This window comes from Cricetulus griseus, chromosome 4 (genome assembly GCF_003668045.3).
Source record: "Cricetulus griseus strain 17A/GY chromosome 4, alternate assembly CriGri-PICRH-1.0, whole genome shotgun sequence".
Taxonomy (NCBI): Eukaryota; Metazoa; Chordata; class Mammalia; order Rodentia; family Cricetidae; genus Cricetulus; species Cricetulus griseus.
Genome location: NC_048597.1, coordinates 176,526,283 through 176,544,123, shown reverse-complemented (window position 1 = coordinate 176,544,123; position 17,841 = coordinate 176,526,283). Strand labels below are relative to the sequence as shown.

Sequence of the window (17,841 nt, the reverse complement as noted above, 5' to 3'; positions counted from 1 at the left end):
TGTGCAGACTGTAAGGGGCTGTGCCTGGCGCAGTAGCCTGCCTGTGTGATAAGGGTGTGTTTCTAGAAAGGTTGCTTGCAGTGAGGTGCAAACCTTCCCATAACATGTTACTACTGATCCATATGACCTGTTCTCTGTGGAGGCTATGGGACTCATGTACAGTACAGAAGGAGCTAGTCCTGGAGGACCAAAAGGGAGGATGAGAGAGAGTTGGAGGTGAAGGAAGCAGGGGCTCAGGGCAAGGGGCACCCTCTCTCTGGTCTCTGTGGGAAGGAGGCAGGTTGGCGAGCCCTCCTGCAGCTCCTCCCCTGACCTGGGCAGGGCCCCACTGAGGCCTGTGCGGCTCTCCCCTTGCTCAGCTCCCGTCTGTGCTGACCCGAGGGAGCAGCTCGGCCTCACTACACAACAGCATCATCCGCAGCACCATCTACCATCTCATGCTCCACAGCCTGGACCCCCTGGGGGAAGGTAAGCAAGGCCTCCTCAGACCTGCTGGTCTGCCCCATGTGTGCCTCCCCTCCTGCTACTGGAGAGAAGCTGGGATTTGCAAACGCTAGTGACAGTGGGCTGGGCTGGGAGGACAGAGTTATCAGAAGAGAGGGTGGGTAGTGAAAGCTAGACAGTCTGGAAGACAAGGAATACCTAAGACCTGGGCTCACCAAGAGAGAGCCATGTGAGACATAGTTACTGGGGTCCTCAAGTAATATTCCATTGTTTCCCTGCCCTGTGTCCCTGTCTGTAAAGTGAAGGGCCTTATCCACAGTCAGGACACAAATGCTATATGGCCTATTTGGATCTGTGTTGGGGCAGATCCAATGTCCCACAGGTTGACTGGCCAGGGATGCTTCAGGGGACACATCCTCCACAGCCCTGTGACATTTCTCTTTGCTTTGGATTCAGCTCTGGAGTCCTAGGAAGCTTGGCCCTCCTTCCAGCCACGAGTCCTAAAGGACACCCTAGGAGATGTCACAGCCACTTTTGGGGAGCAGAATGCAGTGTTTAAGGTGCTGAAGTCGAACTTGACCAGAGAGTCCCATTGTCCACCTTATCAACTCCGGTCTGTCTTCTCACTTCCCCAGAGCACTACCCCACATACCTCTTACACCCTACTGCCTGCCTCTCAGGAACTCTCCTGCTGCCTTTGGACTTGGTCACTGGTAGAGAACTAAGCCCATGAAGAAAGCCCACTAGGAAAACGCTAGTTTTGGGCAAAGCCATGGCAGGCAGTTAGGCAAGAGAGGCTGAATATGGCACAAAATAATGAGCCCCAGGAGACCGCTGACTGGCCTTTCTGGTGAAGGGGCACCTTTTAGGATCTCAGACTTTCCCCTTGAGACACAATAGGGGGGCTGTGTGTTTAAAAGTATGCTGTACTGGGAAAAGCAGTGTCAAGGACAAGGCAGTAAGACCTTCCTTAGAAATTCTTCAAGGTGGGATCTGGAGAGATTGCTCAGTGGTTAGGAGTGCTGGCTGGTCTTCCAGAGGACCTGGGTTCAATTTCCAGTACCCACATGGCAGCTCACAGCTGTCTGTAACTCTAGTTCCAGAGGATCTGACACCCTCACACAGGCATCTGTGCAGGCAAAATACCAACACAAACAAAATTAAAAAGAAAGAAAGAAATTCTTCAAGATGAGCCTTGGCAACAAAGACACCCCACATGAACAGCACCTCTGAGGAGTGAGCAGACTTGGGCAGTCTCAGGTCTGAAGTCTGGGATGGACCTGGCCTGGCTTCCAAAAGGACTTTAAGTCATGCCAAGCCATTCCCAGTAGAACCATAGACTCTAGCCGAGCCCTGAAAACAAAGAACTTCTCCTGAATGAACTGTGGGGCTCCCAGACCCGGGCACCTTTGTGAGCATCAGCTGCCAGCTGGCCTACTTGTCTTAACAGGATTATGTGGTGTTGAGGCCAGGCTGAGGTCACAGGAGATTGGCACTAAGGAGATGATCCAGCCATGCTGGGTGGGGAGAGGGCACTCGAGGGAACAATGACAGGGGAGACGTGGTATATGGACTGTGGGTGTGGCAAGCCAGGACCCCCCCTTGAGATGAATAACTGCAGAAGTGTCCTGGGATGCAATGCTGCTCAGAGCTGGGGTCTGAGCATTTGCCAACACCTCCACCCGGGAGGGGCTAGGTCCTCTCAGGCCTTTGTTCCCAAGCCACATTTCCCTGACAGCTTCCAGATGGCCATCCAGATGTTTCCACCCTTTCCAGGTGGAGTTTCCCAGACTCAGCTCTCTCCACAGATGTTCCCTGTCCTCTGAACTCTCACCTCCCCAGGGTGGTGTTTTCCTCCCCCTGCTCCCATGCTTCTCTTGTGCTCCCAGTCAGGTGTGTGTGTGTGTGTGTGTGTGTGTGTGTGTGTGTGTGTGAGAGAGAGAGAGAGAGAGAGAGAGAGAGAGAGAGAGAGAGAGAGAGAGAGGCAGAGAGAGACAGAGAGAGACAGAGAGAGACAGAGACAGAGAGACAGAGAGATCGAGCAGCAATAACCTGGGAAATGAGGGGCTGGGGCAAGTGATGAAGGTTGTGAGTTCCTCCAGTCAGCAGTCAGCTGATGTGCCAGAGCCAGGATGGGGATCTCAGGATGTCCTTCTTTGATGGTGGTGACTGTCTGTTCATCAGGATGTTACAGCTCATGATTAGTGCCTAGAGGGCCCTAGGCATTTGGTTGAGGAGGCAGGGTTGTTCTGAAGTCCTAAAAACTCCAGAAAAAATCAGCTGGGTGCCCCGATAACTTGAAGGACCAGAGGGGCCATAGCAGTGACTCTGCAAATGGCATTTACTGCCAAGGCAGCAGCAGCAGAATGACTCTGAGGGTTTAGAGCACAGGTAGCAAGGAGGAAATGCCAGAACTGTTTTTCTATTTGCTGCCTATCCGGGATCCAGGCATTGTCTTTATTCCAACTAACTTTCCAGACTGTACTTTCTTAGCATCCGTGCAGTCTGTCTGCACCGCCGCCCCATTAGATGATCTCCAGGGACTCTTCCAACTCAAACCCTCTGGAATGCTGGGCATTTTCACCGCAGAACTGTTTTCCTGGGTGGAAAGCTGCTGGCCCCAACTGCAGTCATATCACTATCATCATTACAACCAAAAAGTAACACAGTGACATCTAGGGGCTGTTTTAAATACAGTCCTGCATAAATCCTTCCACCATCCACTACAACTCTGGAAGGCTTTACAGGTGAAGTGACTGAGAGATGCAGAGGCTAAGAAATCAGCCAGCTGGGCCATCGTTACAGTGCACCTGGTCAAGCTAAGATTCACTCCCAGGCCCTCAGGCTCCAACATGTGCCTGATGGTGTAGGGAAGCACTGCACCAGTCAAGCACTCTTGTCTCCTGGATCCTCAAGTCAGTGCTCTCTCTGGGTGTCTCATGGTGTTGCCATTTGCAGACAACACACTGGCTTCCCAAGCAACCCGATGTTCATGGAGAGAGCAAGCCTGCATTTACGACAGAAACCATGTGGCCTTTACTTCACATGCCCGTTTGCACCATTGTCCTGCCTTCCCTACCCATCCCTCATGCCACACAGCTGACAGGGGGGCCACTTAAGCTCCTGCTTCTCAGCCCACCCCTTTTTCTTCTCTATGTCAAAGTTATTAATGTGAAGTCCTTTGCACATCTCCTGGCACAGTCAATATAGGCAGAGAGGTGGCCTCCCTGTTATTTTTCTCTCGTGGAAATTGGGGCAGCTATTCTGTTGCCTGCTACTCTAGCGGTCTCCAGTAAAATCTGTCCCAATAAAATGTGACACCCACTTGGAATCTTGGTGTCTGGGATCAAAAGGGTAAAGCCGAAGCTTGATTCCTTCCCCCTTCTGCAGAGGAAGGCTCCTAGGCAGCAGCCCCCTAGAGCAGCCCACGCAGAATGTGTTGTCCTGGCTTCTAGGAGACCTGTGACAAGTGAGCTGCAAGGGACCTAATGGATCATCTAGTCCTAGAGTGGCAAAACTGGACTCTCTGCCATCATTTCTCCACTCCCTGACTATCAAGGACATCGTTGATCCTGGCAGGGACTGTCCTACCAAGTTTGGGTCAGATGCCTCCAATGAGCTATCACTTGAGGTCATGAGGGAAATGCTTCTTGCAGGCTGGTCCCCAATCCAGCCATATGTTTATGAGAGAGGAAACAGGAGGAGCAATCTGCCTTAGGTCATAGCCAGGTAGTGATGGTGGGCACCAGGGGTAGGCCCTGAGAGCTCAGACCCAGACACCACAGGCCTAGGCCAGCCTTCCCTGACTTGTCACCGCTGGGCAATGCAGAGTCCTGACTGGACACTGAGGTCCCAGATAAGATGTCTTCCTTTCTCCTTCACAGCCCGCCCCTCCAAGGACAAGCAGGAGAGTTTGAATCAGGAGGCCAGAGTCCACCCCCAGACCAAAGCAGAGAGCAGTCCTGACGGTGAGAGGATGGCTAGACTGGCCACTGGCCAGGTTTCTCCTGCCCCACCTCCTGTCACAGCCTGTATAGAGCTGACACTGAGACACATGTCAGTCAGTGTCACGCAGGTTCTTCCTTCAGTGATGTTTTTCTGCCACCACCTGCTCCCAGTCACTTCCTCCTTGCTCTCCCAGATGGGACAGGCGAGGGAAGGACAGGGGAGCACTCACCTCTCACATATTTCCCAAACCGCATCCCAAGTGGGACTCGATTCCTTCTTCCCGTGACTTCTACACATGGACATGGTTGCTGTCAGTAATCTGAAATGAGAAACCTTACTGCAGGAAGGTGACTTGGAGTCCAGTGACAGAGGCCTAGCATCCATTGGCAGCTATGACTAAGGAAGTAGAGCAGCAATTGCCACATGGGCTCTCCACACCAGGTTTACCAGCCTTACTCAGAAACCCATAGAGGGAGCCAAGCAGCTGTCATTCTTTCTATTCCATAGCCTAGGAAACCAAGGTTCAGAGAGGTCAAGTGAACTGCCCAAAGCCACACAGCCACGACGTTGTTATCCTGTAGCTAACCTGAGCATTTCAGATTTTTCCAAGCCTCCGAGCTGCTTGCCTTTAAATTCAGTGGGATCCTTTCCAAAGGATCAGCCCTCCCTGCTCCTTGGCCACAATACCAGGAAATACCCGCAAACACAAGGGAATGCTTCCCAGATGCCTTTGTTTTCAGGGGACAGAATAAGCACTGGTCCCAGGTCCCAAACAAGCCTCCTGAGCCCCTCATGTCAAATGTCCTGTAGTTTCTCCTGCCTGTCTCTGCAGCTGCTCTCAACCTGCTCCGCTCTCACCTAACCCATGTTTGTCCTTTAAGAGGAGGAGCCAGCCCAGCTCCCTGCGGTCACGGTCACTCCAGCCCCTGCTCCAGACGCCAAGGGAGATCAGGAGGAGGATCCAGGCTGCCAGGTAGGCGCCCATCCTCTGCACAGCTGGAGGAATTTCAGAGGCCAAGGAAGGGCTTTCTGGCCAAAACACTTCCTAATTGAAGGCCTGAAATCCCATTTAGATTTATCCCTGTGGGGTGAACCATGCCCCTTCTCTGAAATCATTTGAAAAATGCTCACACTTTCCAGACCCACAAAGATCATGGTAATACTCCAGCATGAGAATGAGAATATAAGTATATGACGACCACATGCTGTAAGACTATAAGGAATTGTTAGTGTGTCAGCAAAGCAACCAGACACTGAGACCAGGCTGTCCCAGACCTCCAGTGGCTTGAAGTACAACAAGAGGGCTGTTGGGTAAGAGACCTTGGCATGACCCGAGGCCCTTTGTTGCTGCTGTGCCTGCCTCATCTGTAGCCTGCGTTGCCCTGACAGCCTCTTCTTCCCTTATTCTCTGACCAAATGGAATTTGTCTCCACACTTTTCTACCATGGGTCTTGCTTATAGAGTTCCCTCTACACACACACACACACACACACACACACACACACACACACACACACACACAGAGTCCCTCTCCCTCCATCCCCAGACCCTTGCACCAGAATCCAAATGCCCATGGAACTCTGTACCTGACATGGGGCTTCCACAACTGCCTCCTTGTTTTCTAAACTTCCTCTAGTTCCAGATGGTGAGGTTCCTGAGGGCAGTATGCAAGTCTGAGCCATCTCTGCCTCCACCTCAGAGGGAAACATCCTGTCTGGCATATTCAATATAGGTTGAATGACTGGCAGTGAACAGATATTTAGGTGCATGTACCAGCCCTGCTTTTCCTATTCAGTGCCCAGAAGTATACTTTTCGCTCATCCACAGTCCAGCAATTTTGGAACTCAGTCTGTAAGGTATGTGAGTACCAAGCAGGCCCACTATGGCCAGCTCATGTGAAAAGGAACAAGAGGATGTAGAGGTGTCTGAACCCCGGCCCAGGAAATGAAACTGAGCCTCAGAAGGAGCTGGGTAGAGGCCCAAGAAGGCCTCCATTTGCTATCTTTCCTCCCTGCTTTCACCATGTGTAGACTCTATGACTGGCTTCAACCCTAAACCACCAGCCCAGCACTCCAGTCCATAGGCACAAACCAGTCACCAGTTTCTACTCTTAGAATCTGTTCAACTTAAGTCACAGGTCAGGGATCTAGTACATATCCAGGCAACTGTGGCCCTGGGAAAGTTGGGGTGCCTTCACTACAACACAGAAGAGAACTGCTGTTCATCTGGGCTATCAGGCCTTCCTTCCTTCCTTCCTTCCTTCCTTCCTTCCTTCCTTCCTTCCTTCTCCCTCCCTTCCTCTCCCTTCCTTCCTTCCTTCTTCCCTCCCTCCCTTCCCTCCCTCCCTTCCAATCTTTTTTCTTCTGTGTAGCCTTGGCTGTCCTGGAACTTGCTGTGCAGACCAGGCTGGCCTAGAACTCAAAGACCCACTTGCCTCTGCCTCCCAAGTGCTAGGAATAAAGACGTGCTACCACCACCTGGCTGAGGCATGCATTTCTAATAAGATTCCCAAGGTAACAATTTTGGGAGCCAGGGGAGGAGGTACAGCTGGGTGGCCTCACCCTAATGACTTGAATGAACCACTCTCTCCAGGAAGCCTGTTCCTGATGAGGTCAGAGGAGGGAGGCAGGGAAGATTTTAGACAGCTCTTTTCACTCTTCACTCCTAATTCAAAGCCCAGGCATTCCCACATAGTAACACTTTGCTTCTTCATCTGATCCTCAACTATGGTTGCATAGTAGGATAAAATGGAAAATGTTAAAAAGTTATTTCTGGGGTTGGAGAGATGGCTCAGAGGTTAAGAGCACTGGCTGCTCTTCCAGAGGCCAAGTTCAATTCCCAGAAACCACATGGAGGCTCACAGCCATCTATAATGCAATTTGGTGTCCTCTTCTGGCATGCAGGTACACATGCAGACAGAATACTGTATGCATAATGAATAAATAAATAAATCTTTTTTTTTAAAAGTTGTTCCCTGTGTACCCATTGAGTCAGCATCCCCAGAGCAGGTACTCCAGCATCCTGGCTTAAGAAGTTTCCAAGGAAGCCAGGCATGGTAGAGCATGCATTTAATACCAGCACTCATAAGGCAGAGGCAAGCAGATCTCTGTGAGTTAAAGGCCACCCTGGTCTTCATAGTGAGTTCCATGCCAGCCAGGACTGCACAGGGAGATTGGGGAAAAAGTTGTTTACAGATGATTTCCATATGCAGCAGAGTTGAGAATCACTGAGTCCTTTAGGGTTGTTACATTTGCTACAAGTGCCATGTTTACTCCTTAAGCACAAGGGTCCTTGCTCAAGGGGATACACTACTATGTTACTGATTAGTTTCAGATCTAATCGGGCACCATCAGAATTAGCGGCTTTTAGTGTGGAATACTTCAAGGCTCTGCAGATGAATACACCAGAATAATGAGCATGGGAACTATGGACATGAACTTTCATCTCAGAGGTTCTAAGTCAGCTGATACATGCAGAGTTAGGAAATCTGCATTTCTAATAAGTCCCCAAGATAACAATTTTGAGAGCCAGGGGCTCCTTCAGCCCTGGAATGTTAGTGGTCAAGAGGCTGAGAATTGAACTATAGCTGTTCAAATCCCAATATCATCACACACAAACTGCGAACCATGGGCAAATCTACCCCTCTACCCTTGTCTCCTCACTAGTAGTCAGATGGGTACAATTCTATATATTGACGGGTCCATGAAATATAGCAACTGCTATTAGTATGAAGTCATCTATCATTGCGCCTGACATGTGAGAATGTGCAATAAGGTATATTATCATTATCTATACATTCTACATATGAGTTGGGAAGTTTAGTAGACTTAGCAAGGTATTGTATCTGACAAAGCATATCAGGCCATGTTAGACAATGTGGAAGGGAGCCTAGTACATAAGACAAGGGGGGGGGGTCATTTTGTTCCAGTATGTATAGGTCCTGTGTTCAGCTTTGGATGCCCCACTCATGGTATGGCTAATTAGAACAAGTTCATCTAACTGTTGCAATCTATGTCATAACATGCTGGATGCTGGAAGCCCCAGAAAGGTTCAACTCATGAAGGGGCTGGCCTGTGGAAGAGTACTTAGGCTTGTTCCACATGTCTCCAAAGAGTAAAACTGTATATGGTGGTGGGGCTTTGATACAAATATTGGCTTCAAACCAGCCAATGCTGTTAAAGGTGGAAGATGCTGCTGTAGGTGGTGAGTGCTCCAGCCTTGGAAATGATCAAATAAAAGCTAGATGACTACTGACTGGATAGGAATGTTGTGATGGGAAGTTTGCCACATCTTTGCACCAGTTTTCTCCTCTGAATATTTAACTGTTCTGACAACAACAAAACAAAAGTAGGGAGCAACTGGGATGCAAATCAGACAGGATTGTTACCATACAATAATCTGTTGTCTTTGGATTCCAGGAAGAAGTGGGTGAGGCTGACCAAACAGGAGATACGACAGGTGAAGAGGGTGAAACTCAACCAGGCGAAAGGGAAACTGAGGCCGAAGGAAAAGAAGATGAAGGGGAAACTGAGGCCGAAGGAAAAGAAGATGAAGAAGGGGAAACTGAGGCAGAAGGAAAAGAAGATGAAGAAGGGGAAACTGAGGTAGAAGGAAAAGATGAACACAAAGGGGAAACTGAGGCAGAAGGAAAAGGAGATGAAGAAGGAGAAACTGAGGCAGAAGGAAAAGAAGATGAAGAAGGGGAGGGGGAAACTGAGGTAGAAAGAAAAGGAGATAAGCAAGAAGGGGAAATTGAGGCAGAAGGGAATGATGAACACAAAGGGGAAACTGAGATAGAAGGAAAAGGAGATGAAGAAGGGGAAACTGAGGCAGAAGGAAAAGAAGATGAAGGGGAAACTGAGGCAGAAGGGAATGATGAACACAAAGGGGAAACTGAGATAGAAGGAAAAGGAGATGAAGAAGGGGAAATTGAGGCAGAAGGAAAAGAAGATAAAGAAGGGGAAACTGAGGCAGAAGGAAAAGGAGATGAAGAAGGGAAAACTGAGGCAGAAGGAAAAGGAGATGAAGAAGGGGAAACTGAGGCAGAAGGAAAAGGAGATGAAGAAGGGGAAACTGAGGCAGAAGGAAAAGGAGATGAAGAAGGGGAAACTGAGGCAGAAGGAAAAGGAGATGAGCAAGAAGGAGAAACTGAGGCAGAAGGAAAAGAAGATGAACTGGAAGGGCAAGCTGAAATTCAAGGTGACAACAACACAGAGGTAAAAGATGGTGAAGGTGAAACAGAAGCCAACGCTGAAAATCCATGTGAGACCACCCAAGGTGAGAAAGGTGCAGGTGATGAAGGGGGGAGTGATGGAGGGGACAGTGGAGAAGAGGAAGATGAGGAAGAGGAGGAAGAGGAGGAAGAAGAGGAAGATGAGGAGGAGAACGAGGAGCCTCTGTCCTTGGAATGGCCTGAGAGCAGGCAGAAGCAGGCCATTTACCTCTTTCTCCTGCCCATTGTGTTCCCACTGTGGCTGACGGTCCCCGATGTACGGAGGCAGGTGAGAGTGCCTAGCTGTGTCCAGAATGCCCTTCCTGAGAGAGGCTCAGGTACTGGGAAGAAGCTGGAAAACCTAGCTAAGTCGACTTCACCCATGAGGATGTGGGGTGGGGCTGTAGCTCTGCAAGGGACCCAGCACCATACCTACGAGTCAGGAGTTGGAGACCTCAGGTGTGTCTTATGTCTGCCACCGTGACAGTATGAACCAGTCCCTCTTTGATTACAATCTCAACATTCTGGTCTTAGTTTGGCAGCCATGGCCTGGTACCCATCCATAGTTCACAGAAATAGTCTGAAAACCCAGAGTGGTAATTGCTATTTCTCCGCAATCATACTCCCTCTGTAGGGAAAAGTCTAATGTACACTGCCTGAAGTCCAGAGAGGAATGGGGCAGAGGGAGGTGCAAAGGCCAAATTCAAGTTCTTAGCTGGGTCTGATTCTAGAGCAAGTCCATAGCTCTCTCCAGCCTGGTTCTGTTGAATGCCTGCTAGACAGGTGAGGCTCCCCACATTTCCTTACCCATCTGTTCCAGGGGCTCCCTGGGGAAAGGGCCACAGCTTCATGCAGACCTCTCCTGATTCTCCTCATTATTACCCATCCAGTAGACATCATCACATTTTGGAGTTCCCCCAGAGAAGGGGACTCTGTAACTCATTTCTCTTCCCTTTCCATCTCCAATAGGAGTCCAGGAAGTTTTTTGTCATCACCTTCCTGGGATCCATCATCTGGATAGCCATGTTCTCATACCTCATGGTATGGTGGGCTCACCAGGTGAGTGGACAGTAGCTCAGTCTTCCATCAGCAGGTCCTAGTGTTTGCCATTAGAATGCATTTCCAGTGTCCAGGCCTATCAAGTTCCAGTACACTTTCTGTGGTTTCTGTTTGCAAAGGCCTTCAAAATAGACATTTATTCCATCAACGGTTTTCCAAGTGTGGCTTTCCTATCTTAACTGATATTCAGCTGTATCATGGCACAGGAGGCCCTTCACATCTGACTCCAGTGGGCCAGGCTGGTCTAACCCCCCACCCCCAACCTGGTGAAATCCCTTCCCTCACTGAGTTGACTTAGTTGGGTCTGCTTGCTAGCATTGTGCCAGTTGCTGCCTGAGCACCATGAGATTTTGTGTTCTGCCCAGAACAGCACTTACCACAGAGTGTGATTGCAAGCTTTTGTCTAGGCTAAACACATGGGCAGTAGTGCCCAAACTTCTATCTACATCCTGGCCTAGCTCCCAGTGCACTGCATAAGTCACATGTCCAGAGTAGACTATTGGAGGGGCAATTCTTTAGGCATGCAGAGTTGTTGCAGTTGAAATGACAGTGAAGGACAGATCTGGTGTCATTAGATTTTTAGTACCCTCAATGAAGAGTTCCTGGAGCCTGGAGCAGGAGCCTGGATCTTTCTCACTGGCCCCATCCCCATTCCTTTCTTGCAGAGGGCATGTGCAGGGTCTTAGTGTGTGCTGTGAACTCTCAGATTTTCCATCTGGTGTTACCATGGTTTTTCATCAATGTTGCTGTTTTATCAGGTCGGTGAAACCATTGGGATTTCGGAAGAGATCATGGGTTTGACAATCCTAGCAGCAGGCACTTCAATTCCTGACCTCATCACCAGCGTGATCGTTGCCCGGAAAGGCCTGGGAGACATGGCCGTGTCAAGCTCAGTGGGCAGCAACATATTTGATATCACAGTGGGGTGAGTGATAATATTAGTTTCTAAGGCATATTCAGAAAAACTGGAAACTGCATTGGCTCAGTTGGCTGGTTTTCTTCTTCATTCATTATAGATGCAACAAAAGGGCATTTGTGTGGTTTGTCCTTATGGGGCAATGAAATATCCTCCCTTCATTCACCATAGCCTTAAATGTAACTGACTGGAACTTACAGATGAATTCAGAGGTCCATTCATTCCATTTCCCAATACAGTAAACACTGCTCTTCAAGGTGGTAAAGAAGGAAGGGGATCTGGAAGGAGCCATTTCTTCTTCTTCGTATGTGGGCTCCTTCTAGCTCAGAGGCTTTAAATAGCCTTTTATATAAACAAGAACTACCCATCCTCCTGTTTAACTGTTCTCTCCCTGGTCCTGGTCTCCCCAAGGCTGTCAGAGAACCTGGGTCATGTCTTGGATTTGGTTATTTTGCTTGAAATTTGTGTATGTGGATGAGGGGAGGGGCAGTGGGTGGTGTAGGCATCAGAAAGATCTGATCACTAAGGAAAATTTATCCTGAGGTAGTTCTTAATCATAAGACCTGAGAAATTGGGCTGGAGAGATGGCTCAGGACATTTTTTCTTTTCTTTTCCTTTTGTTTTCTTTTTTTTGAGATGGGATCATACTGGCGCAGGCTAGACTCAAACTGAGGATCGTTCTGTCTCAGTGTCTGGTGCTGCGCTAATATGGCCAGCTCAGAGTTCATGTTTTAACCCAGCCTCTCAACAATAAGCCTTTAACCCTTTGCCAAGTAATTTTGTTTCCCTAACCTGTATTTCCTCATCAGTAAACTAAGGTCAATAATTTCTGCTTTACTTCATCTTGTATGTGTGAGAAATAAGAACTCTGCAAACATTAAAACACTAATCAAGCACCTGGCGTATTACAAACAGCTAATGTTCACACTGTTTGTCTTTTGCAGCTTACCTGTCCCTTGGCTCCTCTTCTCTCTCATCAACACATTGCAGCCTGTTCCAGTCAGCAGCAATGGCCTGTTCTGTGCAATTGTCTTGCTGTTTCTCATGCTCCTGTTTGTGATCTTCTCAATCGCATCATGTAAATGGAGAATGAACAAGATCCTGGGCTTCACAATGTTCCTTCTTTACTTTGTATTCTTGATAATCAGTGTGATGTTAGAAGATCGAATCATATCCTGTCCTGTATCTGTTTGATTTGGTCACCGATGCTCAAGATGGACATAGACCAGAAGACCATGTCAGAAGCTACTGTCCCTCTTGCCACACCAGTCAAAGGATGGACATGATCAGGAATGTGAACTATGACAGCCTAGACTCTCTGAAGTGATTGTCATTGTGATTGAGGCTTCTCTTTGCAAATACCTGCATCTCCTGGTGGATTAAGAACATTACCTTGGAAGGGAGACTTCCTACCACTCAGGCCTGCACCTCTCACAAAATCAGCAGGAGGGCCCCTGCAGCCAGAGGGCTTTCCAAACAAGACCTTGGTTAAGGCTGGGACAGCAGAAATAAGACAAGCATCCTTGCTCACAATTCCCTGGTCACTCCTGAAGAGCCTCTGGACCAGGGATGTAGGCGTTGAAGGCTTGCTCTCCTGGCCACAGCCCCAAGCACATACTGCCATGTGCTATTCCTCTTGGTGCAAATGGGAAGTCACAGCAGGTCTGAGGTCGTTACAAGTTCAGCTAATGAGTTTAAGGAGCTAAGGCTACGGAGGGGCAGGAATAAATTTATTACTTCCCTATAGTCCTAAGATTCAAGCCATTGTTTTCTGTGTTAAAAGGAAGCTTTCATTGTATTTCTGAAAAATGAAATTAAAACAGGAAATAGCCTAAGAAATGGATGTGTATAATTTGCCTTGCTCTGAAGGCAGAGATTTGAGAAAGAAACCTACTCTTAGGGCTATTTAAAAATAGGTACTTACTGGAAAATCCATGTTTGGTTTTTGTCTCCATCAGTGGTCACTTCAAAGGATTAGACATTCTAACACAGCTTCCCTGCTGCCCCTTAAGCATCTTCTTGTCCAGGAGTGACAACTGTCACTAAAGAGTCAAAGGGATGTATTTGTTGAGAGCACAAGCTGGCTTAAAGTGATCTAGGGCTCAGTGCTATGCTTGTATGCCAACCTAGACAAGACTGCAGAGCAAGACTAGTCCTGTGTATACTTTATCAGGGGATCTTGAGACAATTTACCAAGGAGAAATTTCAAAAATGCTTAGCACAATGATGACATAGTGAGAAAGAAAAGAGAAGCGCTTGCTATACAGACTAGGATGGCCTTGAACTTGAAGATATCTACCTGCCCCTGCCTTCTGAGTGCTGGGATTAAAAGCATGGCCACTACACCTGGCTGAGTTATCTATTTTTAAGGTCACAAAGGACACTAAAAAAGTTAAGGTTAAATATTTTCTATGAAATTTCATATGCTTACATATTAAATACCATTGGTTGCTGCTTTTATTAGCATCAGGCCAAGAAGAATGTTAGAAATAAATTTTCTTATCATTGGTTTCAGAGTACAGGGAGCTTAAGCGTCTGCAGATCATGATAGCAGATTCAATTTAAGTCACAAACACCGGAATGATGTGGTGGTAACATGCAGGAAGACAGCAGGGCAGCTATGAAGTAAAAACAATTGGTTATTCTGGAGTTGAAGGGTGATAAATATTCATCTTTTAAGATGGGCTGTACTTCTTCAAGATTCCCATTTTTTGGAAATAACTTTTATTAAATTTCAATGAAAACTGTGGGTCCACTTGTATTTTATTTTACAAACATGGAAGGACTCACTCATCTTTAGGTCAACTGGTCAGAAAGCTCATTGAGAAGACTGATAAAGAATATGATATGTTCAGATTCTATACCGTGTGTTTGCGTGCGTGCGTGCGTGCGTGCGTGTGTGTGTGTGTGTGTGCGCGCGCGTGTGTGTGTACACACTTGTACATGCACATGCATGTAAACGTGGAGGTTGACACTGGGTGTTTTCATCAATTGCTTTCCACCTTTTTTTGATATGGGCTCTCACTGTGCCTGAAACTCACCAATTAGGCTAGACAGGTTCCTTGTTTCTCTTTGTCCCCAGACTGGGATTACAGGCACCTGTCTTTTATGTGGGTGGTGGAGTATCAAACTCAGTCCTTATGCTTGCTGTATGAACAGTTCACCTGCTGAGCCAACTCCTCCCCAGTCCCTCAAATTTCATATTCTTAATTACCCGCCTTCCTGGTGTAACTTTTCTGTGGGACCTCCGCAGGCCGTGGCTGAATAGGAAAAACAATCCTGTGGAAAGGAAGGCTAATACACAAGCTCTAGGCGCCGACCTGTTGTCAGCAGCCAGCTCCAGCATGCCTCAAGAATGTCACCTTGCCAATAGTCAAAGATGTGATGCTCAACAGGCTGAGTGGTGGACAGTGAGATAGACCACAATTATAAAACCATTTAATGATTAAAACTAACCATAATGATCTTATATCCTTTCCCCAAGCAGGAGAATTTCTGGCATTTTCCCTTTGCCCACAAAGGAAGTTCCAACCACTTCATATTGTGACAGGAAAGGACAAGTACAAAAAGAAAAGCTGGGTTTTTGGCATTTGAGTGGGGAGGCCCTCGGGGAAGAAATACTTCAGGTGCACAGAAAACATAACTTTAATTAGTATGTTTTTTAATACTGTATATGTGTGTTTGTGAGTGTATGCCACATATATGTGGGTGACTACAAAAGTCAGAAAAGGGGTCAGATCCTTTGTAGCTGGAGTTACAGGCAGTTGTGTGCTTTCTGATGTGGGTGCTTGGGAACTGAATTTGAGTCATTGGGAAAAGCAGCAAGTGTGCTCTTAAACACTGACTCTCTCCAGCCTATAAGAACTGAAGTTTTTTTTTTTTTTTTCTTTCCTATGATACACTTTTAAATCCTGGTGATTAAACCCAGGGCCCGTCATGCTAGGCCAGTGGTTCTCAACCTTCCTAATGCTGCAAGCCTTTAATACAGTTCCTCATGTTGTGCTGACCCCCAACCATAAAATTATTTTCATTGCTATGTCGTAACTTAATTTTGCTACTGTTATGAATTATAATGTAAATATCTGTGTTTTCTGATGGTCTTAGGTGACCCCTGTGGAAGGATCATTTGACCCCCAAAGGGTCTTGACCCACAGGCTGAGAACCACTGTGATAGGCAAAGGCAGCACCACAGGGTTGCATCTTTTAGGACGTTGTGTGTGTGCATACGCACATGCTAAGGGGTGTGTATGTGTGTTCAGACACATGGCTGCACCTGTAGAAGTCAGAAGACGGTACTGCATCTCCTAGAGCTGAAGTGGGTGCTCCCTGATGTGGACACTGGGGGTTGAATTCAGGCTCTCCAGAAGAGCAGTAAGCACTCTTGACTGCTGAGCCATCTCTCAAGCCCCAATATATTTAACTTCTAAAAGAACCAATTAAATTTGTGTTATATATTTATAAACCCACCATAACTTACTAAAAGTGTGCCTTTTAAAAAGAGATAAACCAGTATGCTAACACACCAAGATAATGTTGAGATGGCCCTTTCATTTGATAGTAAACAATCTGTACATGCACTGAAGCAAGTTCTACCTCATTCCTTGAGCCTAGAAGTCTGAGCTGTGGCAGGTGGAGGGTGAGCTGGCAACTGTGCCTGCAGGCTGTCCTCTTCCTCCTGCAGCTGCAGTTCCTTCATGTCCTACAATAGATTTTGGCCACATTCCTAAAAATATGAAGCACTTTCTGATTAAATGGGTTAAAATTGTATATAATAAATGAAAATGGGCCTATCTGAAATTTTTGAAAACTGCTGTTTTAAAATAGCTACTATATATATTTTGAACATTACACTGTAATGTCACCAATAGATATGAAAATGGTTTTAATTGTTTCTTTTTTATTTTTTATTTTATTTTTTAAAAAATATTTTATTTTTTTAAAGACTCTATTTTATTTATTTATTATGTATACAACATTCTGCTTCCAGAAGAGGGCACACCACATTCTGCACACCAGAAGAGGGCACCAGATCTCATAGCGGATGGTTGTGAGCCACCATGTGGTTGCTGTGCTCTTAACCTCTGAGCCATCTCTCCAGCCCTTGTTTCTTTTTAAAACAACACTGTCTATATCAGAAGTTTTATTTACTTAACAACTGAGTTCTGAGGGGGGCAAGAACTGGAATTTATATTGAAAGTGCAATTTGATAGGTAAATGGAAATAACTGGTTGCCCTTATCAGCAGGTACAGCCTGTAAGTGTTCTGGGACTCTGGTCCCTATGAAGAAAAAGGGCTCTCTGAGCAAGGCTGCCCATACTTAGGTGGTCACTGGAGCCTGGCAGGATATCCATGCCTAAGTTAGCCTGCACATCCAAAGGTATACTTCTGGTCTTCAGGTCCTTCACGGTAATTAGTGAGTAAAACCTGAAAATGTTCCTGTATAGACCAGTTGCTACATTAAAAGAAAATCATTTGGAAATACTATATAACGAGAAAGTCATCTAAAGAACAGAAACTATGGAAAGACAGCAGAGTCTGCCTCCGAGTGTGAGTAAATGCACAGACATCAGGCTCACACAATTCCTATGCAGCTGAGTGCCCTGCTAGCCTTTGGGGCTAGCAAAGGAAGGCAGTATGAGGTGGAGGGGGTTGATAAGACTCCAAGTCCCAAGGATGTTGATGTCCATGAAGACAGGCGGCTGCTAGAGTCTAGTTCACACAGGGCTTTGTGCTGAACACAATGAACACACTAGTCACAGCACCAGGCCAAGGTCTCCCAAAGGCTGCTTGCTTTTTCTCTTCTTACTCTGACATGAAGTGCCTAAAAGCAGCCTTTAAATTATGGTGGCTGAAATAAAATGCTGAACTACTGCCTATTTTTAAAGAAGTATTTTCCTTCTGTTGGTTATTTAAAATACAATGCAAGCTATATATAGGATTAGCTAACACTTGTTAGTTGTACCAAAAATAATAATTATCAACATGAAGTAAAAATAAGTATTTATTGCCTAAAATGCTGAACCAACATTTTCAGGGTCATTTCTCTATATACAAAAATGAGAAAACATATTAGACAATCTTATTATAGATAAGTTGATAGTTTTGGGATTTAAAAGTTTAAAAAAAAGAGTTAAGAAAAAAGACAAAATCAGAAGACGAATAGTTATGTACTATGACATCTGGCAACAGGAGGAAAATTTTGAATATTTAAAATAGTATGTACATACACAAAATAACATTCAAACATAATAAGAGTCTTAAA

The 17,841-nt window shown here is 46.6% G+C and overlaps 1 protein-coding gene across 5 annotated transcripts in view; it reads left to right on the top strand.

Annotated features, from left to right (window-relative positions):
* Window positions 1–14,322, top strand: part of Slc24a1 (solute carrier family 24 member 1) — a 28,307-nt gene extending 13,985 nt beyond the window's left edge. For 2 of the 5 annotated variants that reach the window (XM_027411359.2, XM_027411358.2), the window contains 8 exons: window positions 360–468; window positions 4,329–4,412; window positions 5,274–5,365; window positions 8,811–8,859; window positions 9,424–9,893; window positions 10,574–10,663; window positions 11,422–11,588; window positions 12,524–14,322. In XM_027411359.2, coding sequence (XP_027267160.1) covers window positions 360–468; window positions 4,329–4,412; window positions 5,274–5,365; window positions 8,811–8,859; window positions 9,424–9,893; window positions 10,574–10,663; window positions 11,422–11,588; window positions 12,524–12,773 — 1,311 coding nt within the window. In that variant the 3' untranslated portion in view covers window positions 12,774–14,322. Of the gene's footprint in view, window positions 1–359; window positions 469–4,328; window positions 4,413–5,273; window positions 5,366–8,810; window positions 9,150–9,326; window positions 9,894–10,573; window positions 10,664–11,421; window positions 11,589–12,523 lie in introns of all 5 variants that reach the window. The other 3 variants (XM_027411357.2, XM_027411356.2, XM_027411360.2) reach the window with 3 other exon arrangements.
* Window positions 14,323–17,841: the final 3,519 nt, after the last annotated feature.